A 27,943-nucleotide genomic window follows, 5' to 3' on the forward strand; every position below is an offset into this window, starting at 1 on the left:
ACAAAACTATGCAACCAATCTTGCTACATTCAGAAATCGTGAGGTCGATAAATGGTCAAAAGATTGTTTACCACTTCAAACCGTCTTTGGGAGGGAGGGAGGCAGAAAAATCATCATCAAAAAATCTCTTCTCACGCCTAAATTAAAAAGAAAGGAAAAAAAAAAAGAAAAGAAAAAAGAACCCCTTTGAACTTGTCACTTGTGCTTTTGTCTCTACTATATTCATTTCTACACAAGTTCCTTCCCCCCATCAATCACAAAATATGCTAAAAGAAAAAACCAAGAATTAACTTCATTTCATTTTTCTTTAATATATAAAGATAAAAATAGATCTAATACTGGTTAATTAATGTCTTGTGTTGGAGCTGCGAAGGGTGACTCCATGCAAAAATTTCGTATAACCAAGCAAACTCAGTTTACCGTCGCCTCTTATCCAGTCCTTCAGAATCGAATGTGCAGTAGGTCCCACGTTCAGTTCCTATATCGATTGACAAACTGTATTAGTATCATCACAAGTACAATAGGAAAACAGAAAGATTGTCGTATATAAAAAGGCTCATTACCCGAGCAAGTTCCTCAACAGACACACTGCGGTTACCCTCCTGTTCAAAGAAGTCAAATGCTGTTGATGCAATTTGCTCCCACGTCTCCAGCGCTTCCAATTGATATGTGCTGATGGCTGCTGCACAGAACTCTTCAAAATCCATTTTCCTGTAAGATAGTGGCGCCATCTACAACATGCAACACAATCACGTATCAGTTTTTGATTGTGTATTAAAGTAAGAGATCTCTTATGTAACTATGCATATTAACAGGTTAAAACAAACTAGACTTGTAAAACGTAGATAACATGAAACCTCAATAAGCTACACATGATATGATATTCATAAGGACCATGACACTAAAGAAATGTTGGTGACTTACCGCATTTAAAATATCAGGCACTCTAGATTCCTTCATTGCATCTGTAGCATTACGCAAGAGAGCCTAGAAATGGTCATAGAAGACTAAGATTAGCATCTGCTTACATAACAGCAACTTAAACGGAAAAATGACTTTGTTGGTAAAAACATTGTATGCATATCATTTCTCGAGACTAAAGAGCATTCAGTATGGTAGCACCCATCACGCACCATCACACGGGCACACTAGCATCACACATCCCTCACTTAACCTCGTACTTTTTATTTCTAACGATCACACACCCACCATCACTAAAAATAGATATATGATACAAAACCAGCCCCCCACCCACCTCCTTTCTTCCTCATGAGACTCATCACCCTTTCATTCACTCAAATCCTCATTCATTCACCAGGGTGGTAACCGTCTCGCATGTGCTTTTCACCTGACTCCCACATTTTCCCACATCATACCATATGGTCTAAGGAGAAAAAAAATAAAGAAACGGAAATAAAAGAAACAGCAGCACTAGTTTACCATTCTAAAATTGTCAAGAGATACACGTCCATCCTTATTTGGTTCCAAAAGCATAAATTGAGCTCTAAGATAAACCAATTCATTCTCTGTCAGAGCTTTTGAAAGTGCCTGCAATTATTGCACAAACAAACACGTTACATCTGGATGTTCGTGTTTTTACTATTCTCAAACAATCAATCAATCACAAGTGATAATGTGCATACGAAAAAAAAAAGGTGTAGAGAAATACCTTGAGTGCAGCACGTTTGAACGGAGAAGCATGCAGATACGATTTTACCAATTTATAGATCAATATATCTAAAGGAATTGGATGGCTTTCACTAGACAACCATGGATGAGCTGTAATCACACAGGCCATGCGTTAGTTTTCACTTTCGCTCATTTCCTATTAAATCAAAATTTGAAAATATACCAAATGTATGGTCAAAATGGTCAACTTACTGAGAGCTTGTGCTGCACTCATTCTCTTTCTATAGTCTTTATTCAAGAGCCTTTTCACAAAGTCTTTGGCTTCTGGTGATACAGAAGGCCAAGGTATATCATCAAAATTTGGGTCTGCTCTAAGTACTGCACGAAATATCCCAGATTCCGTTCTTGCCCAGAATGGTCTGCTCCCACATAATAATATATATGAGATAACACCAATACTCCATATATCAGCTTCCAGGCTATATGATCTATGTAGAACTTCTGGTGCAACATAATATGCACTTCCAACTATATCATTAAGCCTTTCTTCTGCAATATACAAAAAAACGCACATACACACATAAACTTATCATTCATCAACTTGCATAACTTGGGACAGTGAATGTGGATGTATGTATTCACAGTCTCCTTAAGACTTAAAGAGATAAGACAAAAGAAGATCAACTTAAAGGTGGAACAACAATGCCAAGTAGCCCTGGTTGTTTTTGTACTCATCTAGAACATCTGTGACTTTTTACAGAATAAGTCAAAAAACAAACATATCATTCTGACTAAATAAATTAAGAACTTTTCTTAAGTCCAAAACAGACACCTTTTTTATATACCCTGAATATGTTGTTTATAATTTCTATGTTAAAAAATGTGTGGGAATAAAATCATCGTCTTCTCCCTAAACTTAGATTGTGAAATACAAAGTTGTTATGTATCTAGAAGCTTGAGTTTGTTTTGGTACTCTGGTAATATTGTTGCTCATGTATGTGTTAAGTGAACTTCCAGAAGCAGATAAAAATTGCGATGCCATTATAATTTATAACATAAGGTTCTATGAGATTGCACGTTTTGGGCTCAATATTAAAAACTAGAGAAAGAATTTGCTAAAATGCAAGAAGCGATGAAGAACAATTAAACATTACCTGGCCTGATGAAATCTGAAAGGCCAAAATCAATAAGCTTCATATTGGCATCTTCACTTTTGGACATGAAAAGGAAATTCTGAGACAGATATATAACAAAGGGTCAATGACATGAAACATGACTAATAGAGTTAATTGCCTACAATACCCACATACTTTTTCATTTGTCCCGTCCAAATAATCCAGCTATTTTTTGTCCAATTAAAACATGAAAGGATGGTTCTGTGTCTTGTCTGGGTCACTAAAAGATGACTTTTTTGAAGAAAAATGATGGTTTCAAAAATCATATTTTTATAATTACATGTTAAATTTATACATAATAGCATTAGCTTGACCTATAATGGTGAATGTTTATATATCAAAAATTACTTAGTAAAAAACTTAATGTATCAAAACAGACACAAAACAATCTTTTAGTGACCTAACTACACGAAAAATAGTTAGATGACCTGGAAGGACAACGAAGAAGTTAGAAGTGTGTGGGTATTGCAGATCTTTTAAAACATGATTGATTTGAAATTGACATATAATCATTACTAGACTGATGCAAGCTAAGATTCTAGAGTTTTAGAAAATAACCTCAGGCTTTAGGTCACGATGGACAACACCTTGAAGGTGGCAAAAAGCAACAACACTTAATATCTGAACAATTATTGATTTCGCATCTGCCTCTGTGTATCGTCCACCTCTGCAATATTTGAAACAAAGTTTATAAAAGAAGCAACTGGAATAACCAAAAAAAAACAGAATTTCGAATATAATTCTACCTGGACAATATCCGATCAAGCAATTCCCCACCTTCACACAATCTGTATATTTAATATGACGAAAAACAACTTAAACAAAGAGCAATTCACTTAGTTCACGAGCAAATATGAACTACTGGTTTAAAGATAGTATGTAGACATATTCATAAAATAACAGAAAAAAGAGCCAAAATGAGGCACGTACTCCATAACTATGTAGACATTGTTTGTATCTTCACATGCGTCATAAAAGTGGATCAGATGTTTATGACCTGAAAGAGCTCTTAATATTTTAACTTCTCTACGCACGTCCTCAATTGAAATTGCAGTGGTCATCTGCAAAAAAAGTAAAATTAAGTTGTTATATTAAAACACTACTTTACTTGAGATTATGCAAAAGAAGTAACATTTTGCCAAAAAGGTAACATATATATGAGTATAGAATATTTTATGTAAATTCAAGCAATCACTTTAATTGCGAACGATATATTGGGTATCATTTATTTAGATTACAAGATGTTAATAGCTACTATTAAAACTATAGAAGTGTCAACAAACTTCCCATATGGGAAACCAATCAAACAAGTAACAAAACTCTCAACGATAAGTCAATGTTAACTATAACCAAAAGTACGCTAGAGTCCATACGCGTAAGCATGACCTGAAAGGTCTTCATTTCCTAAACTTGTAAACGTGCCAACATCACGAATTTTGGTGTACTTGTATGACTCTTAAGCTTACATCTCTGCAATTATGCCATGTGTCTAGAATATAATGGTGACTGCATTATTTAAGCAAATCCCAGGTGCCATTAACAAAAGAGCGTATGTAATTTCGTACTATTATGAAAAGTACCTGTTTTTCAGCAAGAAAAACAAAACTAGCTACTATCTTATAAGTTTTACGTACTGAGCTAGTTGAAATCTACAAGCAAAACATCAAATCACTTGCGATTTATAAATTTTCAAACGTGCTAGGTCATGTCATTCGTCCCAAAGCTAGATAGAATATGCACACCACTTGAAGAAAAACAAGAAGGGGACATTAACATAATGCGTTATGATGACTCATAGTCTGATACCATTATACACAAAAAAACAACCCTCATTTCAACAAAGCAAACACATATTCTACTATTACTACTTTACAAGTATTATTTCATTCTTTAGTACGTATATATCAAACATATATATATATATCTACCCTTGGATAGGAGGCGTGTCTATCTACATCTCACCTCCTCATACTCCGTATATCAACGGAATTGGGTATAGTTGTACATATCCTATACTACTTGCAACTATTACAATCTCTAGTTCAAGAAATGACAATGATAAACAAAATGTAGTAAAAAAACATATTAAAAAAATTACCTTGAGTTTAGAAATGATTTTAACAGCCAAGGCATGATCTCTAAGTTCGCCTTTTTTACCCTTGGCGTGACAAGTATGACCAAAATGCCCTCTCCCAATTTCTTTACCCAATTCATATTTCGCCCCAAAATTCTTATTATATCCAAAATTCTTATCAAGTGATTGCAAAGATTCTTGCGGTTCAATCGCGGCTGCTCCGTCTTCCGGAATCGGGCCTTCTCGGGGCTGTTTCGGGTGCCCGAACCGTCTAGCAAGTGAAGCCTTGATATGCTTAGCTGGGGACGGCGGCGGAAAGGGTCTTTTGAAGAATCTCCGGCCAGGGGTGGATGATCTCGCCGGAGATGGTGAGACTCCGGTGGGTAATGGGCTAGCTGCTATCCCATGTGGGTATGGGCTGGACCATGGGCTTGAAGATCGGGCTGGTGTTGATTTTCTAGTATTTGATGTTGGCAGTGGCGACTGTGGATGTGGTTGTTGGGTGGTCACGGTGGTGGTGATGGTGGTTGGACCGTCGTTATCGGTGGTCGGAATTGTTTTCCCGTAACACTGGCCCATGATCGGAAAATTTGATTAAAAGTCAAAACATATAAGACAGCTGAATAAAAAACAAAAAACAGAAGGATCTAAAAAAAAACAAAAGAATTTTTTTTTGAATTAAAACAAGAAAAATAAAAATACGTAGTGACAGAGATATTGTGTGTGTGAGAGACTGACAAGATCTGGGAACAAAGAAGTGTGTGTGTGCGTGTGTTGTATATATATATATATATCTAAATTACGGAAACAGACATGAAATTTGGGGTGTTTGATGTTTTGGTGTTGTTTGTTGCTTTTGTTGATGAAGAAAAAAAAAAAATTAAAACAAAAAAGAAAGAAAAAAATAAAATTTTGATTTCTGTTTGGTTTATGAGTAGTTGGGTTTTGTCTTTATTATTTAAAAACTAGTTATGACTTATGAGTTATGAAGTATTATTGTGCTTCTGTCCTTCCTTGCCATTCTTCGTTACTTAAATAAATATATAATAAGTATATTCACTGTCAATATGTCAATTTGTAATTAAACTAATACAAGTAATTAAATTAAATTATTAAATAAAATTAAAGTAAACTCTTCAATTTTGAGTTTATGTTTTGACCCCATGATATTTGCGTCCCTTTATTTCTACATTCATGAGTGCACTCGTTGTGGTGTATATATTTTAGTTACTAGTTAAAATCTTTTGATGGGATTCATGGAAGATTCTCCGTTAATTAGTTGTTAAAAAGTTCAAGTCATGTTGTTTCGTTAGGAATTGTTTTTCTGTGTTGGTGATCTTCAGTTTGCATTTTATTTGGTATGTATGAAGTATTTCCCTTTCTATTAAGTTCTTGCTAGTTTTTAATGAAATTTTCATGTTGATGTTAATAATAGAATATAAAAAATCAAACCCTTTCTTTTGTTCTTGTTGTAATTTATTATCATAAGAATTTAAAATATATTAAAAAAGAAATGATTAAACTCCTCTTAACAAAATAGCCTAAAAATTCTCTTAATTATTGGATGATAGACATGTGAAAAAATCAGGGACAAGATTAAGAAAGAGAATTAGTGGATAACCCATATCATCTTTTTAAAGTTTTAAGAGTATTTTTAAACTAATCGGATTTATTATTTTCCATATTAAAATTATAAGAGATATCAGTTAAAACCACTACTCATTTATAAGACAACTTTGAAAACTAATAAATTACACAAATCATGCATGTTTCTATTTCATTTTTTTCTTATATTATTCTTTTTAAAAATTAGCTACAAAATCGTTCTTGTCAGCTTTTTTTTTTTATAATCAAAATCATCATTATGTCAAATGATCAAAGTGTTATATTTATCCCCAAATAAGAACATAGAATGTACTTGCTCATTTTCCGATTTTTTGTCCGTATATATAACTAATCTTTGAAAAGAACGATTACTATAAGAAAAAGGCTCAATAACAATTCGTGTGATTTTGATTTATACTAATTGAAATAGTGAAATGAGATAGGTACACAGTACTTCGCATGATCGCATTACCACAATAAATCACTCTTTGATTTGTGAAGCCATATTCATCTAGGTTATGTACATGAAAGTTGAAACTCAAGTAGTCATCATCATTTGAATAGATGGACTAGTACGTTTGAACCAACAGGGGTCACCAACATTTTAATTTAGGTTCCCTAATGCAATTAATTATATCGATCTCTATCTCTATAAACCATCATCAACATTTACTAGGATTTTTTACTTTTACCTTCTATCGTAAAGTCACTTACAATTTTTGTTTAAAGGGACTACTTTGTGGTTATTACACAAGGTACTGAAATACATGGAATAGGGATAGATGTCTAAAAATTTGACATGAGACCCAAGAATAAAAGTACAAACATATGACAAAATCAAAGATAAACATGACTAGAAAGAAAATGTATGCAACACATGTTAATCATCAAATGACTTGAGAGTATTTTTAAGCCTAGATACTAATTAGACATGTTTGTCATTAATTACTTATAATTATATTGGAAAAGATTTAAGTTACATAAGACTTTTTATACATGCGCACATTTGTTGCAACCAAAACAACTAGCTAGGTACGTGGTCCAGACAATCATGGACCTTAATATGGTTGCGTCAATGAGTATCTTTACAAAATGGGTTAGAAAGTTCTCAACAGCCTCATTGGTTATCTATGGGTTGGTGACATGCGGGCTTGTCACCGGCCTCTTCGGTTTGGGGCTCTTATGTTAACCGATGAAGGGAAGAAGAGGGGCAAGACCCATCAAGCTAGCTTAGGGCCGTGTTAGGTGTGCAAATTGAAGATACAGGGCCACTTGCCATTAGGTGCGTAATGGCGTGGTACATATATATGTTCAATTTAACTTGGACAAATATGCAACATTTAAAGTCGATGAAATGGAAAGGGAAGAGCGGACTATATAGCAGTGACAATACTAACATCACCGACCGGTATTTTCGAGGGTACCTTGCACTAATAAATATATATTTAATGGGTCACCGAATGTTTCCAGTCAGACTTTCGAGTGTTCTATAATTGGAAAAACTTTTGATGAGGCAAACGAGGCGTATAACTTTTATAATGAACATGGTCATTCTAGAGGTTTTGGTATTTGAAGGCATTACACGAATAGGCACACGAGAACAAAAGAAATATATGTATTTGTGTGTAACAAGGAGGGTCAGAAAGAAGCTAAGAGGAAAGATGCTCAGGGGAAAAACGATGTGAAACCCCGGTGTATTAAGCGTACAGGATGTAAAGATATGATGCAAGTTACTTTGTCTAAGCAAGGAAAGTGGGTTATAGATAAAGTTTCTGATGAACACAATCATCCTTTTGATAACCTGTCACAAGTACCCAGACAATGGTCTCACAAGATCTTTTATCGCTCTAAAGAATGTAGAGATCTTGTAACTATATAAGTTGTCAAAATCAGGTATGAGACCTAGTTTGCAAGAGGTTAGCCACAATCTCTGTTTTGGATAATAGATTTTTGTGTTTCATGGGTCGCTAATACGCTAAATTTCTTGCAGGTTTCCGTCATAGTTGGTGAAATGAATACTTTTGTCTAATGGTAGAACAATTGATACTAGAGCAGCCATGGTTGTCATAATGTTATTTCTTTCAAACTGTTCGTTTGTATTGTTTTGTTAAACCTGCATTTTTGTATTATGTATCTATTAAAGTCCATCTTGTGGTTAAATTGAAATTTGTATATATGGATTAGTTTTAAATTAAATATTTAACTGAAGCTATTGTGAATTTAAAAATGGAAATAGGATTTATGATGGAAGCAGTATCATAAATCTTGTTAATGAGTGAAATACATAATGATGGAAGTGTAAAGAGAGCAAATAGAGCTGAATGGAGAAGGGAGGCTGATATGCGTTTATTTTACGGGTCTTTAAATTTATAATATTGTACAAGTAACTAACTTAAACAAAACCACACTTACGGGCAACGAACCCGGTTGATATAGTATAGTCTAGTGATAAGCTACAGGATCGTTCGCAGGGACGCGTTGCGCTACCTAATCTAAGCCTATGTGTAATTCTAATGGTTGGGGGTTTGTCACGATTTCCTATTTTAACTAATTAACGACTGAAAAGTGAATCTAAGCCACACCGCTAGTAGTGAGAGGCTTAATCTGAAAATAAGAAAGAAAAGCAAATTACAGTAATTAAATTAAAATATTTGTTTGGACATCTCAGATCTCATGGTACGACCAGATACTTATTCTACTGGTTTGTTAGACTGTTGGAAACTTTATGACGGCTCGGATTCTCGTTAGATTCACCTTCCCTAAGTTACTAGTGTTGTCCCTAGACTTACACTACTATATAAACAAATTCTCGCTAGATTCATTGTTTAAGCATTAAGTGACCTAAAGTTTGTGTTATTAGTTCATCTTTTAGTTACCCGGCTCTTAAGCCATGACCAGATATAATTTCCTCTAGTGACTACAATGCTCGTTAAGTCAAAGGATCGCGTCTGGTATTGTTAAGCATCATGTTCAATTCACCCTAGTTACTATGGTTTTGGATCCTCGGTTACAAGTGAATCACTTTTTATTCCTAGTTAAAGACCAACTAGTTGTTTTATGTCCCGGCATGTTAATCCTAGTGTATGACCATAGACAATCATCAGAATTAAATCAACATGTCCAGATATAAAACCAATAGCAACATGAACTACTAATAAACATGGATCTACGATGAACAGTAAAAATCACACTCCAACAGTAAACTAACAAACACAATAAAATAGTAAACGTCTACACGATCACATCGATTCCAAACAAGTATTCAGCCCTTAGCCTAACATTATTAATGGAATAACAAAGTCTGAAAATATGAAAGACATAGTTCAAACAAAATAAGAGAAATAGAAAAGCTAGATCTAGACCGAGGATGAAGATCGAAAGGCGTTAGAGGCTCCAAAACCTTCTGGAAATCTGCAAGATCGACCTAGGGGTGTTGCTGGGCGGCTAGGGTTGCTGAATCGGCTCTCTCTTTTGGGTTTGAAGGTTAGTTCAACTTATATAGAGGTGAAAGTCGGCTGCTGAATTGGACTGACCAGCGGCGCTGGTTCTGGGCTTTACTGGGCCAGCGGCGCTAGTGGCTCCTGCTGCACCTCTCGCGTCTTCGTTCAGCTCCGAATCACTTCATAGGCTTCCTTCTTGAGTTACTTGATGCCATTTACCCTCTCTCGCATCTTCCGTGAACCGGCATAAACACACATTTCATTAAGTACCAAGAGTTCCGGAATATTAACTCATTTAGGCATTGAAATGAAGTCTTTCACTAGGGGTTTTTATCACAAAATGAACGCTTATCAGAGAGTACAGTAATTTTGAATATAGAATGACATAATATTACAAGTTTGTCACTGCTGCAGCTACTGAGCTTATAGTTGACTGCAGGGAAGATTTCACCATATTTAATATAATATTAACACAAAATGTAAAAAGAAAGGAAAAATGAAAAACAATAGTCGTTGCTTTATGAAACTATATGTCCAGTGATATGCTATATTAATTAAGGAAAATGATAGATCCTTCTAACCAATTCTCCTAAAAATCCTCTTAATATATCCACTTGTTAACACATGTAAATCACTAATTTTTTTTCAAATCTCACCCCCTGATTTTCCACATGTCACAATCCTATTAATTAGGAGGATTTGTAGGCTAATAACTTAGTAAGTATTGATCATTACCCATTAATTAAATTGGATAATATCAATATTGCCAACTTACCTAAGTGTTTACTTTCATTAATGTCAAATACTTGGTATTTTAGCAACGTGTTAGACTGTTCGCTAGAAATCAATCAATCTAACTGCACACTTTCAGTACCAGTTGTGGGTTACTTGGACTTTTACTTAAGTGTCAACTGGGCTCGTAATTCGTATTCAATCCAGTTGGTCTTATTCTTAAGACTGTTAATTGGGCTAACATTTTCTTTCTTTAGCAGCTTAATGTTCTTACATTCAGTGGGCCCTGTAGTTATCGATTGCAAGTTGCAATCAAACGCAAAACTCATGCTGTATATGGTTTGGATCAGGATTCTCAGTTTTGAGAGCAATAATGAAATTAATCAATCAAATAAAAAAGAAAAAAAAGAAACCTTGTCTCACAATAAATCTAACGTAACCTATCATCTTCAAACTAAACTTAAGTTGATCCTAATCCATATAAATTAGGCATGAGATCTTGAATTTTAATTACTTGTTTTAATAGCTAACTAGGTTTTGGGTAAAAAGGGGTCACCCAGGTTAGCTAACTAGGTTGTTGTTCGTAGTGCTTTTGTATACATGCATCTTTAAATATGATATTTACTTTTCATCTTCAACTAAATATGATATTTTAGAGTTAAAAATAAAAATGTATGCCAAACTCGTGTTTTGAAGAAAATGTTTAAAATCAAATAAATTAATTGTTAAGGGTTGCAAGTGAGTGATTAACCCAAAGAATCGCATAATTAATCAAACTGGGTTTTGATATTAGCATCGATCCCCATTGGATACCAGTTATGTGTATGCGAAACCCATGTTGATCAACCCGTCTTGCTATTTGTCATGAGTGCAATTAATTGTTTAATTAATTAATCATTAGATGCGATCTACCAATTTGGGAAAGCAATAGGCTATTTAAGAGTAGCTTCAAAGGTACTCAATCGCATTGAAAATAGCAAAACCACACCTTTTAACTAATGATGATAACACGCCATACACCTTTTAGCTAGTTTGGTAGATTTATTGAAATTAAACTGTTATTAGCATATGATGAAAGGGAAAAATGAATTTACTTTATGTATTTATTTTTTAACTACTAACTAATATGATTGTCAGGTTTCATACGAAACGCTTGAATGACTAAACGTACGTACCAATTGGCTTAACTCGAATGGACAACGACGACAAGCATGTGTTTAAACATACCAAATTAGTAACATGTATCAAGACTTAATTTTTCTAATTCTAACCCAAGACGTTAATTAAGTTAATGAAAAAGGAAGGACTAAACGACATAGAGTTGGTATGAAGTTCAAATCCCACACCATTAAAGAATAAAACATATGCTTACCTTATAATATTATCACAAAACTGATATGGGTAACATGTCATCTTTTTTTAGTGGTATATATTTACTCTCAGTTACTAACCCCCAAGAAAGAAAAAGACATAAAAGTATCGATCTGTCAGAGTTTAGAACTTTGTTTAATTTAATGATATGATCGTTGATCAATACATGGTATGTTTTAATAGACAATTTTTATTTAAAGTTACTAGCACGTTACCCGCGCAATGAGGCGGTAGTCGTGGCGTCAACGATGTGGTGGTAGATGCGACTATTTGTGGTAGATGAGACGTCGATTGATGTAAATTATTAATGGGGATATTTTAAAAAATAAAGGATTGATAGTATAACTTAATCATTAATGTTAAGGGGTAGTGTAAGTAAAAATATTTTAGTGCTAAGTAAAAATATCACATATCTTAAGGGTGGTAGATGAAAATATTACATGGAAGGGAATTTTAGACATTTTCCCTCATGTAACTTTCAACATGGGGGTATTTTCTTTAATAAGTAGTATAGATATATATATTTAAAGTTATATATATATAGTAACACTTCGGTGAGAACATTTAAATAAGAACGGTAAAAACACTTAAAAACATCATTTTGATGCATTAAAAGTCCATAAAACTAACATAGTGCATAACTAATTATCATTATTTAAGTGTTTAACAACATATTGATCCGTCAAAATCGAAAAAATCACGTTTTTTTTTGTGCATCCATCTTTGATGCATATTTATCAAAATGATAATTAGTTATCCACTATTATTTAAGTGTTTAACAACACATTGATCCGTCAAAATTGAAAAAATCACATTTTTTGGTGGATGCATCATTTTGAAGAATATGCATCCAAGATGGATGCACAAAACAAAAAACATAATTTTCTTGATTTTGACACGCCAATGTGTTGTTATACACTTAAATAATGATAATTAGTTATGCACTATATTAGTTTTATGGATTTTTAATGCATCAAAATGATGTTTTTTAAGTGTTCTCACCGTTCTTATTTTAAAACTGTTCTTATTTGATTGTCCCTCTATATATATATATATATATATATATATATATATTAGGTAAAATAAAACAACTATTAAAGTAAAACAAATAAAAACAATAGGTTTTTATTCATTGATAATCACCGTGCATCATGAAAATCTTTCGTACATCAATTGCTTCGTGAATCTCCGTGCATCAATTTAACCATGATCTAAGGGTCAAGATCTTGTATTATTTGTTTTACCTTAATACTTGCTTTACAATACCTAACCCCTATATATATAAGAAAAGTGAGCATGGGCTGTTAGGCATCCAACCATAGTGAAAAACCCCTCATATACCAATATTTTAATATTTTGAATAAATTTTTGTACCCCATGATTTTTGTAGTTTAAAAAAAGGTATGTGATGGATTTTTCACCCAACTTAGGTGTCTAACAACCTCATATTCCCTTCCCCAACCCTTATTTTGAGAGCCTATCTTTTTGTAAGAACCGTGAGAAATCCTAAATTTTATATTGGATCACATGTTTTTTTTGTTTATTCACATGTGAAACGTTATAAAAATATATGTTGCAGAAGAAATTTTTTTTCAAAACCTTATATATAACCGTTTGTCATATGCGAACAGAAAACATGAACAAATTCATTCACAAGTTCACAAAAGGCTACTTTGAAGGTTACTTCAAAAAGTTTATTTTACAACATACATTTTTATATCATTTCACATGTGAATGAACAAAAAAAACATGTGAAAAATAAATAATTTAAGAGTCTCATGGTTCTTACAAAAAAAAAATTGTTTTCAAAATAAAGAAACTCTATATATCTATATACAAACATATATATATATATAGGGGATGAGAATATAAGGATACCTAAGCTTAGGTGTGAAACACTCACATATTCTTTTTTTAATCCATAAAATTCATGGGGACCATGTGATTTATTTAAAATTCAACAAATATTAAAAATTAATATGTGAAGGGTTACACACCTAAGTTTAGATGTCGAACAACCTTATATTCGTTTTTCCCATATATATATCTATATAGAGAGAGTATTTTTAAAACGCAACTATACAAACATTCATACAAAATCCACGTATATTTACAATAATAAATAATAAATATATGTTCATCATGAGATGATAACCGAAAACTTATTTGTTGACGAGTCCTAATACCCGTACGATGTACGATAGCTATATGGATTGTATCATAAAGAAATTTGATTATGCCTCATACATGCTTCATGAATATGAAATAAATTGTGGTTAAAATAAATCGATGATCGAAGATAAATTATAATAAACAGTAATGATAAATATAACATATTTTTAGTTAGAGTTGTGAATTTACCTTAATTTTTTAGAATCACGTCAATATCAGAATTTTTCAAGTATAGTGGATGACGGCAAATAGTGTTGTGATTTTGGATCATAAACTCAAATCTTTTAAGTTTTCATGTTAACAATTTATTATAAGTAATACAGTATAAGTAATAAGAGTTGAAGAAATTGAAAAAGGGAAATAGACAATTTATTAATGAAAAAAAAGATTAATCAAATAAGGTTATAATGTTTTTTTTATTAATAAGCCAAAAGTTAAAGTTTAATTTTAAGTTTAATAAGAAATTGAATTCTAATTTAATAAAATAAATAAATTAAAATAACACGTGTCGATCAAGGATTTTGTCACGTGTTGTTTTAATAATATTTCAATCATGTTTTAGTTTATTAATAGATATAATATAATATAACTAAAAGAGAAGGTTGAGGTATACTTGACACCCCTAAAATCTCCCTCTTTGAGCCAAATTCTCCCTCTTTATTAATCATCTATTTTTTTACTAATATTTATTTAATAAATGGCAAACCTTTATTATAAATAAAAAAAAACTTTTTATCCTTAAAAGTCTTCCAAAATTTATTATATATATATATAACCTAGAAAAAAACCCTTACGTATTTTCAACTAAAAAAAAAACTACCGCAAAAAAAAAAAAAAAACATTCGATCGACTACCAAAAAGGTTTTATAATTTTTATACGTTGTTCATATTTAATCATTATTATTATTATTTAACATTGAATTGTTATGTTATTATTATCTATTCCTCAACCAAAAGTGGTCACACTATGTCTTGTGTTTGCCTTCGTAGGACACACCGGGTTTAAACGTAGAGACATACGTTGATCCTACAAAAAAGAAGAGATGGATAAGCAGCCAACTTAGGAAATAAGGACGGCAGTTTGAGATTGTTTGGTTGCATTGAGAGGACCACGTACATCTATCACCATGTGACCTTTCTCTATTATCGCAAACATCGTAATCTAGCTCCTTCGTTGCTTTATTACCCAAAAATAAATATGCTCACGTATTTAATATATCGAAGCAGATCTATCAAAATAAGCAAACTCTCATCATAAAACCAATATAGTAGATTAGGATTATGTTGCAAAATAACCTAGATTAGGTTTTGTGTCATTCGATCTGTCATGTCATCCTATTCTAAGAAAAAAGAAATTCCAAAAAAAAGGTTCTGAGTCATCAATCACTCATGATTAACCTTTTATAGTTTTATTGACTTTACCTATAACTCAAGTAAACATGAATATAATTTATCATATTACGATAGCATAGGTCATACTGTCATAGTGAACATAGAACCAATCCGGGTCTTTCTTCTCATGTTTTAATCCAACGATCAAGACAATTTCAACACTTTAATATGTCACAACACTAAGAGCGTGTCAAATGTGATCATGGTATCTCTCTCTCTTTATTCTTGTTATATAAAACGTGAGAAAATTACCTGCGCATTGCAGCAGTGATAAAGATGGCGACGGTTGGTGATGCAATGGCGGCGGCAGTGACGACGGCGATGGGCGTCAGTGGTGGCGGCAGCGGAGATTGGTGGCGGTGGCGCCTGTGAGTAGCGGAAGTTATTGACGTAATGTGGCCATAATGTACGGTATATCATGCATTAGAATGTGTACATTGTTGAGATTTTAAGTTTAATGTTGAAAATCAAAAGTAAAGTTGCTTTATAATACAACGAGAACGGTACTCGCGCGTTACGGCAGTGATGGAAGTGATGGCGGGGTGGTGATGTAATGGCGGCGGTGGTGGTGATGGAGTGATTTACCTGACGGACTCCACCCTTAGACGTACGGACTCCGCCCTCAGATTTAAAAATTCGTCGAAAATATATCGAATGACCACTCTAATGAAAGAACGTGAAATTTTAAGAACACCCATATAATTTTTATAATTTATCGATTTACGGTTTTTGAGATAAAATATTTTGAATGAATTAGAAGAATAAAATGATTTATGGATGAGAGAAAAAAAATTATTGGTTGAGATTTGAGAAGAGAGAAAGGGTATTATGGTTATTTTAGGTAGATATAGAATAGGTATGAGGAACATTTTGGGAAGGTATATAAAATTAATATTGAAAATTTAAGTTCAATGTCGAAAATTTAAAGAAAATCTGCTTTATAATATAGTATAAATATAGATGTATGACCTGATATCTTAATTAGTTTTTGAACAATTAAAGATCAAGAAATTGACAAAAATATAAAATGATATCGTCATTCAACAGTTTTGGGTCTCGATACCTCGACGGTGCATAAGAAAGGTTGAGATGTAGACAACATTACTTCTACCTAGGTAGAAAGGTTGTTTCCGGTATCTTTTTAAAAGATAGAAAAAGACCTCGATCCGGCCTTTGCATGCATGGGTGAGGATGTTAACCACTTAATCTAACCATGCTACTTGAAATTGACATATAAATATCTTCACTGCTAAATTTAATAGTACTTGATAAATAAGCGTAATTCATTATAAGTGCGCAATTTAGTTCATTTGTTGATGGGTATTACATTCATTTTTACAAATTTTGTATCAAGTAATAAATATCGAGAAATGCTAAATACACAAACCAATTACAAACAAACATCTAAAAATTGATTTGGCTAATTAAGTGGACCAATCACATGCAAAATCATTTATTCTTTCACCATTCTTTCTTTTCATGTTATTGGTCACACATGAGTTTGTATAAATATATTTGTAATTAGTTTGTCACTATAGCATTGCTCATAAACATCCAATACCTAATTTTACAAAATTTCTACTAAGAATTAACGTTTATGCGGGAATGGGTTCAAAAGCCATATTAATTGTTTGGTTGATTTATATATATGTTTTTTTGGTTGATTAATACGAGTATTGTGTTTTTAAATCTATAAATAAAAAAATTGTAGGTTTATAGAAAATCTAAGAGGTGTAGGTGCTAATTAATTGGGAATAATTCCGCAGAGGTAATCAACCTCTCGGATATTTTGCAGTTTGCACACACAAATCATTTATTTATTTTATTTTACTTATTTCGTCAACTAACGTCTCAATAAAATAGTGAAGCCAGAGTGTTATAATATTGGAGTAGTTAGTTAATGGGTTTAAAAACAGACTTTATCATTTGGTTCTACGTGGTGGTAGAATAAAGAAATTATAAAATCATCCATGACGAAGCGACAAACCCAAAAAACAGATAAATACAGTAATAGAAATGGATACTTCTTCATCTTCACTTTTTAATAAACAAACAAACAAAGAAAAAACTAATTGATTAGGTATTGTCTTTGTAGTACTAGCAACTGTTAATATTGATTTAACTCGAAATATGATTTTCTTTTTATATTGATGTACAGTGGTGACCCTAAAAATTTAAGTGTCCAAATCGAGACGAGAAAAAAAATGCCCTAAATCTTAGGAATCCTATTATATAAGCAAAAAAATTTTAAATAATTGAGACGTTATAGCAATAACAAAAAGATATAGTATTAGTTAACCAATGATTCGAGAAACTCGCCTAGCATTCTTTATAGCAAATTAGTTGTTTTGTTTTACATAAAACCTTTACATATAATATATATAGAAAATTTTTACATTTTTTGTCATGTCTTGGTTGTCCTCCCTCTAGGCCTCCCATGTTGATGTATTTTAATAATACATCAAAATTTTCTCACCTTTGATGAAAGTTACCTAATTAATATTAGTACTCCGTATATATTGTTGATATTTACCATGAAATATATTTAGAACAAAACTGTGTCTTACAAAAAATATAGAATTTGATCATACTTACTTTTTCATACTTTTAGGAATTGTAAAAAATTTGTTAATTTAATCAAATTTAAAAAGTATGTAAAAAAATTTTACATTCTAAAAATGTGAAAAAAAAAATAGAAAATCACAATATCTACACACTTATATATACTCTGTGTGTGGAAAAAAAAGAGTTTACACTTCTAAGCGTGTAAAATTATGTGCGAAGAAAATAGGTCTTACAAATTAACTCCTACAATGTGAAAATGTTCAACAATTTTTCACACTTTTAAGTGTTGACATGTTGTTTATGCATTTATAAGTGTGAAAAAAATTATACCTGTAATTTTTAAAATTTATTCACATTTTTAAATGTAAACTTTTTTTTACATGTTTTCAGAGTTTTTAGTCAAAGTAGTGTATTTAAAAAACTTATTTACTAAAATGGTGTAGTTTTAGAACTATTTACCAAAATAGTATATTTATGTCTTTAGATTTTTTTTTCATTTTTTTTTCTTTATAATTCACCTACCTCAATACACCCAACTCATTATTTGTAGCCAAAACTCGATCAAACTACCATGAATCGTCCAGAATGCTATTACAAACATGAAACATATATAATAATTCTCCCATCACTCATCATGATTTTGATTTTGTAACATACAACCATAAAGTTATATACCTGATATATATCACCAATCCATCAGTTCATCACACCTAGTTTCAAATGTTTCATATATATGTATCATCAAAGATATTTTACATTCATCAATACAAGACAATAAAAAAAATTATGAAATTCATAAAATCAATACAAAATAGGAAAACAGCTTTCCTTTGCTTAATTAGGATCTGGTCATCACAGCTCATGGGATGTTTCAAGCAATCTTATACCACCATTATTATCTTTTAATAATATCAAGAATAAAGCAAAAGGTTGACATATAACTAGATATTCAACAACTCATGAGCAAATAATACAAGAATAACATCAAAATGGATCTGTTTCAATCTATATATTTTTCCTCTATATCTATATATCCAAGAACAAATAATAATAAGAACAAAGCAAAAGTTTGATAGCGATGACAGTTGGAACTTGGATGTGGCCAGAAAAATGCAGCGGCTCTTGATGGTTGCGATCAGGTGGCGGTGGTGGACGGCGACTCGTGGGTGATGATCTTTATGGATGATGGTAGATGGTGTTTATGGATGATAAGGATGAATGGAATCTAGTGTATATGATGATTGAGTGGTTTCCCAAAAAGTGTGTAAGTGATAAAAAGAAAAAGAATGGAAGATAAAAAGAATGGAAGATGAATGTGAAATCTTTATCAGCAGTTTTGGTTTTGGCTGAAAGATGAAATAAAATGAAAAACACTAATTTGGTAAATATTTTTGAAAACATACCATTTTGGTAAATAATTTTTATAAATACACTATTTTAGTTAAAAACTCCATGTTTTCATATGCGTTTAAATTAATGAACTTTTTTACATTTATTATATCTGAGTGTGGACAAATAAACTTTTTTCGTAATTGTATATGTCTATTAAAGTACAACACAATAACCGAGTAAATTAAGGGTATGTATCCAACTGATATAAATGTGTATAAATACTTGTCATTAGTTAAAAAGAAAAAAAAAATAACCTAAGCACATTTGTTTGTTTCATTAATGTGGAAAAGGAAAAACCAAAAACCATTAGAAATTTATAGTTATAAATGCCTTTAGAAATAGATAAATAAAAGTAAAGATAAAATATTTTGATTTTGCAAAACGGCAAACAAATTTTGGAGGGAAGTACATCCTATATTTGTATGTGAGTTCCAACCTCCAAACAATGGGCTTCCGTATTGTCCCCTTCCCTCTTGCCATTCACGGGTCTACCCCATTTGTTTCCTATATTTTGATGGATTCTTTGATATCATGATATGTGTATAGAAGCAAAAAATGATATGTGTATAGAAGCAAATTGCATAACATTCGAGTCAAAAGAGTCATATGTGTTGGAATATGGTCACATTAAATAAACCCATGTCCGAAAAATATTTAAGGCTACAGGATCACACGTATTGACACAAATACAATTAGTTAATATGTTAATGTAATATATTAATTAATATGTTCACGAAATGATTAATAAACGTTCGTTAAAAGTTAAATATATGCTTATTAATTAAAAGAGAAAAACTTAAGTGTAAATTAAATTGGAGTTGTTTCCTAATTACAATATTAGGGGGGGGGGGGGGGTATATAAAGCGGTTAAAGGCTGAGATATTTCCATGACAATTAGTATGATATAAGATGATAGTGATAAAAGATGATAAAGATATAGAAGAAGACAATATAAATGGAGGCACAATAAATAAAGAAGGGAGAAATCAGGACCTATGTATGTATGTTATAATGGTTAGGGTTAAGGCCTTATATAGACTAATATAAAGGTATAATAGTAAATAGCTAAATACACATAATATATACAGTAGAACCTCTATAATTTAATACTCGATTAAATAATAACTTTGATAAAACTAATAATTTGTCTAGTTCCAACTTAGGACCAGTACAAAATTAGATCTCAATCAATAAAATAATAAGATAATAATTTTTTTGAAACCCCAATGTAAATATATTAGTCTCAATAAAACTATAATTTAATAATTACTTAAATATTTATAAATTCTAACATTGTCTAGCAAAAATGAATCTATAAATTGTTTTTTTTTTGAACTTGGAATCTATATTGAGTTCATCTTTAAATTTTCACATTATATTTAAGAGTTGAGGCATTGTCTTCTTGTATTGTAACAAAAAGTTGTGAAGTGTTGTAGCCGATAATCTCTTAAGAGTTTTTGATATTGTAGTTTGACTAACTTTCTGATCGAAAGTTTTGTCACCCCATTACACCAAATCTTGTTGAGTACACCCTTGATGATCTCTCTTATACTTGCATAATAATTTTCTTTGTTGATTGGTCATGGTTGATTTCCTTACACCTTTTAGTTTATAAGCCATAGTTTCTGTGATTTTAAAATTTATCTTTTGGCATATTATAATGAAAAATCTAGAATCATGTACATTGAACTATCTATCTTTAACTTAAAACAATGCATTTGACAAGTTCATTTAATTTAATGTGTGAACATAAATTGAAAATGAAAGTTAAAAAAGGAATTTTTGAAAGTCATACATGGACATCTTTAAATTAATAATTTATTAATTTATCGATATAGTAATATCTTGATAAATTTATAAAAAACCTCGGTCCCAACATTATTAATTTATAGAGGTTTTACTGTATATTTATATATAACAGTAATGAAATAATTTCTATTTGTCAACCCTTTTAATTCTTCCTATCAAGCACACTCTTGTGAGTAGGAATATCCACTGGAAATCAAAATGCCATGAATTTTCTAGAATTTAAGTTTTGCACAACTAATATGACTATAAAATCTAGATTTGTCACTAATATAGCGTGTGATGTCATTTGACTTTCGACAACCATAGCTGTCTTCTTCGACGCTCACAATAAGCTTTTCCTGTGCTTGATGCCCCCTTCGACAACCATTAAGACTAGCTTTATGTATGCAGTGTATCGATATTTTTTTTGTTATGCGTGTGTGAAGGAAGAGATGAAAAAAAGAAGTTATTGGAAATGATGTTTTTAGGTGTGTTTAAAATAGATAAAAACCGATTTAAAGTGAAAAATAGATGAATAAGAAAATGTTACTTTTCATATATTTATTATTTTAAATTTAAATTTTAATCCATAGTAACAAATTAGCAATTTTTTTTCTCCCGAATATTCAGTCATGATACGACATCAGGAAAACCTCATCGTATAATGGTGAAACCTTGCACGTACGCTAGACAACAAGATGTTGACTATAGGCCGTTACAAGTATTCGGATGAAAACTCCAAAAACTTGTCATTCCTAAGAATCTAACTTAAGACCTTGGGTAAAACCTGAGAGTGTCTTTGACCCGTTAGACTAGTTATCATTGGCAAAATTAGCAATTCAATACACCTAATGATCTGGAATTCTTAATTAAATCTAGTTTAATTTAGGTATAAATAAAGGGAGTCCATAATTGTATCACAAATTTTAATTAATTTAAAACACTGTACAACGGATATAACACCCATTACAAGTATATATTGCATAATAATAATAGAGAAATTAAAAATTATGATACGATTATCAAAACTTACAAATAAAAGAGGTTTTTAATTGTCAAACTATGGTCTACCTCTTAAGCATTGCAATATATGCGAAGTGGTGAAAGATGGATAAAATGCCATATTGAGAAAGAAAGTTAATCTGGTTGTCACTTTCCTTCCATATCACCATATCTATAACACACACACACCACCTCCCATTCTCCATTAAACATTTGTTCATTCATTTCACCGGCCACCAATATTCTTCCTCTTCTTCATTTTATTTTCTTATTCAAAAGAAATCATTCTCAATATTCTTCATTACATTTGTTTAATGAGTTATACTATAAATAGATACAAATATATATGGATATATGATTACTGACTTTGTAATTATCATCATTATAACATATACTGTAGATGACAATGCTCTTTAGATCCAAATCTAACGGCGGAGCTCCACCACCACCCACCACCGCCACCTTCTTTCAACCAGATGACGACGTTGACTCATTTTATCAAGACTATTCGTATTTCCACAACAACCCGATAACCACCCCATTTATAAGCCCAAACCATCAACCTGCGGCAGAAACTACTACTTCAACTAATTTTACCATTTTAGCCCTCTTCTTAACCACACTTCGTAAGTCAATTGTCACTTGCACTGTCGATGACTCCGATGATGTTTCCTCGTCCACGTCATCCTTGGATATTGGATGTCCCACTGATGTCCAACATGTTTCTCATGTTACATTTGATCGTTTCGATGGTTTTCTTGGTCTGCCGGCTGAGCTTCAGCCGGATGTCCCCCGGAATCCTCCTAGTGCCAGGTACATTTTCGATCATTTTGTTTATTTTTTTATTAAATATAAGGAAATATATATATATATATATATATATATATATATTGTTTCGTTGGATGATCAGAAAGGAATTAGATGCTGTTTTTAATTCAGGTATGTAATTAGGTGTTGTAGTACTTGCCTTTTTAGTTGATTTTTATTTCTATTTAAAAGGGTACAACTCATTTTCCCCAAAAATATGAAATGAACAGTTTTTTCAGGAAAATGCAACCGAGCTCTTTGTATATATCAAAAGTCTACCTTTTAAATTTGATGGTAAACGTAGCAAGACTTTCTTTTAATAGTTTTATCATAAAATTTAAGTGGTAAACTTTTGATATAGATATACATTTTTTTTAATATATACATTAACAATAAGACTGTAGTTGACATTTTTCTTTTATTTTTGTCTTGTGTCATAAGGTAGTAAATATATGAACACATTAAATACGCACGAAACAATCAAGTTGAAATTTTCCAATTTTAGTATGATCTTATATAGTATATTCAAGGCAATTTTGAGTTTATTAAATACTTCTAACTATTGTTTTTTGGGCAGGTTTTAAAAGAATTAATTTTTATATTGTCTTTTGTAAGTTTCTCTGAACACTAGCTTCTCGCTAGAATCCATATCAATAAAATTTTGTTTTTAATGTTCAAAAGAAGAAAAAAAAAAGAATTAAATTTTATATAATAATTTTTTTTTTGTAAAAAATGTGTAAATTTAGAATATGTACAAATGCAACAATTAAGACCCATGTAGTAAATTTTGGGTTTTGGGGGTTTTAAAGTTTATTGTTTCTATTTGTAAATTTAACATTGCTCTAAATTCTTTGTGATTTATACAACCAAATACTCCTAAGAGGTACTTATAATTATTCTAATTTGTACTAAATTTGTGGCTCCGAGTGTAGTTAAACTATAAACTGGTATAACTTTCTGGGTATCAAACAACCAAATAACTCAAAGGTTTTCAAATTGACTACTCACTACAAACAATATTGCATTTGTTCACACTTTTAGGTGAGTGTGAACAATTTAAAAATTTTGTCACGCTTTTTAGTGTGTAGAAATATATTGAATTAAAAGTGTATGGAAATTTCTCCACACTAAAAAGTGTGTATAAATAAAAGTTCACACTTTTTAGTGTGAACTTTCATAGTTATTTTGTCAGACCTCATTTATTCACGGTAACTTTTTTAGTTACCGTGGACAAATGGAGTGTGACAAAATAATTACGAAAGTTCACACTAAAAAGGGTGAACTTTTATTTCTACACTTTTTAGTGTGGAGAAATTTCCACACACTTTTAATTCAATATATTTCTACACACTAAAAAGCGTGACAAAATTTTTAATTTGTTCACACTCACTTTAAAAGTGTGAATAAATGTAATATGATTTGTAGTGACTCGAGTCTCGACAATATATCGTTGATTGTATAGGCCACTACTTCGCGTATGTGTTTGCCACGTAAACAATATTTTTGGATTTTACGAGTTATTTGGTTGCATAATGTTCAAAAGTTATCTGATCAACAACCTTTATTGAGTCGCTCGACCCAAAATTTTGAAAAATTGCCTCCAAATATTGCCACAATTGAAAGATGAAGTTCTTGGTTAGTTTAAGTAATAAAAAAGTCATCGTTTGGTTGGATGAGAAGGGAAACTATAATGCAATTATATGTCCTGTTACATAAGATGTCAATGCAGAATTAGCTCATTTGGTAGAGACTTTTGTTAGGGTAATGAGGGGAACCCTAGCCCCGGTACCACAATTAGATACCCATCGACTCACCCCGTATAAGTCATATGATGCCGGTACAATACCTCCATCCTAATCCCCACATGATTTGGGCACCTTGAAGGATCAAACCCGCATATTTAAACTTCACATATGGGCCTAGGCAAACTTCATTGGTAACGGGTACTCTAAAGGAATTATTTCTTGTGCCAAGCGGGGATCGAACTTGAGACCTTAAGTTCATCAAGTGTTTTCCTTACCACTAGCTCCTTGTTTGGTAGCAGAGACTTTTGTTTCCAAAGAGAAGTTTTAGTGTTTATTTCCTCCCATGGATGTTTTAAAGATTATTTTAGGGTAGTATAGGAATAAAGTAAATTTGCGGCCTTAAAAACTATATTAATATTAATAATAGGATTAATTGTTGTTGTGTTGTTGCCTTGTTGGATATATGTCCAGTTGGCTTTTTAGATCCCTTTTTAGTACTTGCAAAGGAAGAAAAGAACAGACTTTTGCTGTTTGGAAATGATTCTTGTTTCTTTTACATAAATTATTGTTATTATCATTATCGTTATTATGATTATGTAAAAGACTTTCTTAGCTAGTGAGACATTATTCGTTTATTTGGTGTAATTTTAATAATTGAATCAACGCCTTTTCAAACAGTATACGCGTGTTTGGAGTATCTGCGGAGTCAATGCATTGTTCATATGACGATAGAGGGAATAGTGTGCCGACTATACTTTTAATGATGCAAAAGCGTTTATATGCAGGAGACGGACTTCAAGTAATGCATGCTTACTACTTAAATAGCTTGTAGTGGTTTCTGAATCATTAGTTCTGAATTTTTTTTCCAGACTTCATGTTAGTAATTTGTTGTTACACGTTTATTGGATGAAGGCAGAAGGGATATTTCGAATAAATGGAGAGAACAGTCAAGAAGAGGATATTAGGAAGCAACTTAACAGAGGCCTTGTCCCCAATGGAATTGATGTTCATTGTTTGGCTGGTTTGATTAAGGTACTCAGTCATTTTCGTTAGATATAATTTTAATTTATCTACGTAGTATTCATCATTTGTGTTTGGAGGTGCAGGCATGGTTTAGAGAGCTTCCAACAGGCGTTCTTGATTCGTTGACACCAGAGCAAGTAATGCATTGCAACACAGAAGAAGAGTGTAGTCGTCTTGTAAAATCACTTCCTCAAACCGAGGCTGCACTTCTGGATTGGGCAATCAATTTGATGGCAGATGTTGTCGAATATGAACCACAAAACAAAATGAATGCTCGCAACATTGCTATGGTATTTGCTCCCAACATGACTCAGGTACATAAACTACTATCAGTTTTCCAAAAGTCAAATCTAGTGTTGACTATTGATACTGGATTCATATGGTATTATTTGTGTTGTGTAAACGCAGATGGCGGATCCTTTGACTGCATTGATTCATGCAGTTCAAGTCATGAACTTTCTCAAAACACTTGTCTTAAAGACTCTACGTGAAAGAGAAACAGCGTATCAAGTGATTTCTTCATGTGAAGACAACTTCTTACTAGAGCACCCCGTTTCGTTAAACAAATCCGGAAGTGAAAAAGATGAGAAATTTTGGAGTTTTCCAAGAAAAACTGGATCGGTTGTTGGATGTGAATATATATCTGGCAAGTCTTCACTGGCTAATTATGAATTAAAACATGGAGACGACGAGGAGGTTGTGGCTGAGGGGTTATTGGAAAGATTAAGTCTGAGAAAAGGGGTGAGGAGATTATGCAGACACCCTGTGTTTCAGCTGAGTAAGAGCGTTAAAAAGAATAATCGAAGTACCATTGTAAATACAATTTGAAGCGTTGGTATGGCTTTATTACATTGCTTATTAATTTTGTTATGTGAGATTAGCGTAGCGAGTGCTTACTATAACAACATTTGTAGTTCAAGGTATAAGGTTTGGTTTGATTAATAATGTAGTTTGTGAGAGTTGATTTGAAGGCTATAATATGTTGTTTGTACTAACTGTACATTGTGGCTAATGATTATATAACCAGATAAGTTTCTAGATCCAGCCTCAGCCCAAACTATTTTTGTCCAAAACAAGTGTCCTTGAATTTCATTTTCATATATATACTCTTCGATTATATGCAACAATGATTGTTAGCTTAAAGTCTATAAATAATTAAGGAGCTTTCTTTCAGGTATCATTTTGATCAATCGTCGGGTGAGAAATGGAAGCTAGTATTGTGAACTGATAACTCGAGAAGCAGCTTAAAAGGATGCAACACATGATTCATGTCATGTATGTAGAACACGTAGATGTGCAAAATAAAATAGAAAATCACATGCGACTTATAAACTTAGTAATATGTGCGTCGGCAGAAGCGGAGATAAGGGGGTGGGAGTGGGTGTGCCAGGCCTTCCCCAACAGGCCCAATTTTCGTAAGTACTCTTCAGCCCAGTCCAAAAAATTTAAACATAGCCCTCCCCAATTTATGAGTGTATCCGTTAATCCGTATACGAGCCTTAAAATAAAAATTAATAATAATATCACTAAAAATTCTAAAGTATTACGCATAGCTCGGATCCACTGTGATTCTCAGGAAATACAATGTTTAATGAAAATATTTAGACTAGTATTAAACTGAGTATAACTATGATATACACGTCAATCTAAGATTTACCTATTGCTATAAAATGCTATATCTGATTTTAGTTTACCTAAAAATAGTCACACCCAAATAAATTCTACACAAAAAAATCCAAACAATTTTGCACCCATTTTAAAACATCCAATTTTATACACCAATCAATATTTGTGATACTAGAACGTTGCCCGCACAATGAGGCGGTTTTTGTGGCGGTGATGGTGTGGTGGTGGGGGACGACTGTTGGTGGTAATGGCGGCGTCGAGTGATGTATGATAATTGATGTAAAAGTAATTGATGTAAAGGGTTAATGTAGATTTTTTAAAAAAAAAAGACTTGATAGTGTTATATATTCATTAAGGGCATTTTAGTCATTTTTCCTCATCTAACTTTCAACAAGAGACTATTTT

At 32.0% G+C, this 27,943-nt stretch overlaps 2 protein-coding genes across 2 annotated transcripts; one reads left to right on the forward strand and one right to left on the reverse strand.

Moving 5' to 3' along the window:
• Positions 1-52: 52 nt before the first annotated feature.
• Positions 53-5,733, reverse strand: LOC122591218 (CDPK-related kinase 3). The gene is made up of 11 exons (XM_043763445.1): positions 4,903-5,733; positions 3,735-3,865; positions 3,551-3,592; positions 3,363-3,471; positions 2,784-2,862; positions 1,882-2,178; positions 1,670-1,779; positions 1,441-1,548; positions 925-987; positions 564-731; positions 53-478 (listed from the first exon to the last, which is right to left on the reverse strand). Exons 1-11 carry the CDS (start codon positions 5,455-5,457, stop codon positions 347-349), a joined length of 1,794 nt encoding a protein of 597 aa, XP_043619380.1. The 5' UTR covers positions 5,458-5,733; the 3' UTR covers positions 53-346.
• Positions 5,734-22,542: 16,809 nt separating this feature from the next.
• Positions 22,543-26,956, forward strand: LOC122593827 (rho GTPase-activating protein 5-like). Its single transcript, XM_043766278.1, has 5 exons — positions 22,543-23,150; positions 25,568-25,688; positions 25,802-25,921; positions 25,996-26,226; positions 26,321-26,956. Exons 1-5 carry the CDS (start codon positions 22,738-22,740, stop codon positions 26,738-26,740), a joined length of 1,305 nt encoding a protein of 434 aa, XP_043622213.1. The 5' UTR covers positions 22,543-22,737; the 3' UTR covers positions 26,741-26,956.
• The last annotated feature ends 987 nt before the right edge of the window (positions 26,957-27,943 follow it).

Source organism: Erigeron canadensis, chromosome 3 (assembly GCF_010389155.1).
Source record: "Erigeron canadensis isolate Cc75 chromosome 3, C_canadensis_v1, whole genome shotgun sequence".
NCBI classification, from domain to species: domain Eukaryota; kingdom Viridiplantae; phylum Streptophyta; class Magnoliopsida; order Asterales; family Asteraceae; genus Erigeron; species Erigeron canadensis.

What these genes read in the sequence shown, in the direction of transcription:
- LOC122591218 (XM_043763445.1), bottom strand. Translation starts at nt 5,457, where the DNA reads ATGGGCCAGTGTTACGGGAAAACAATTCCGACCACCGATAACGACGGT. An exon ending in CTTGATCGGATATTGTCCAG is followed by an intron (nt 3,472 to 3,550) that starts GTAGAATTATAT and finishes CAAATATTGCAG; the next exon opens with AGGTGGACGATACACAGAGG. An exon ending in CTCTTGACAATTTTAGAATG is followed by an intron (nt 988 to 1,440) that starts GTAAACTAGTGC and finishes GACCATTTCTAG; the next exon opens with GCTCTCTTGCGTAATGCTAC.
- LOC122593827 (XM_043766278.1), top strand. Translation starts at nt 22,738, where the DNA reads ATGACAATGCTCTTTAGATCCAAATCTAACGGCGGAGCTCCACCACCA. An exon ending in CGGAATCCTCCTAGTGCCAG is followed by an intron (nt 23,151 to 25,567) that starts GTACATTTTCGA and finishes CTTTTCAAACAG; the next exon opens with TATACGCGTGTTTGGAGTAT. An exon ending in TTGCTCCCAACATGACTCAG is followed by an intron (nt 26,227 to 26,320) that starts GTACATAAACTA and finishes GTGTAAACGCAG; the next exon opens with ATGGCGGATCCTTTGACTGC.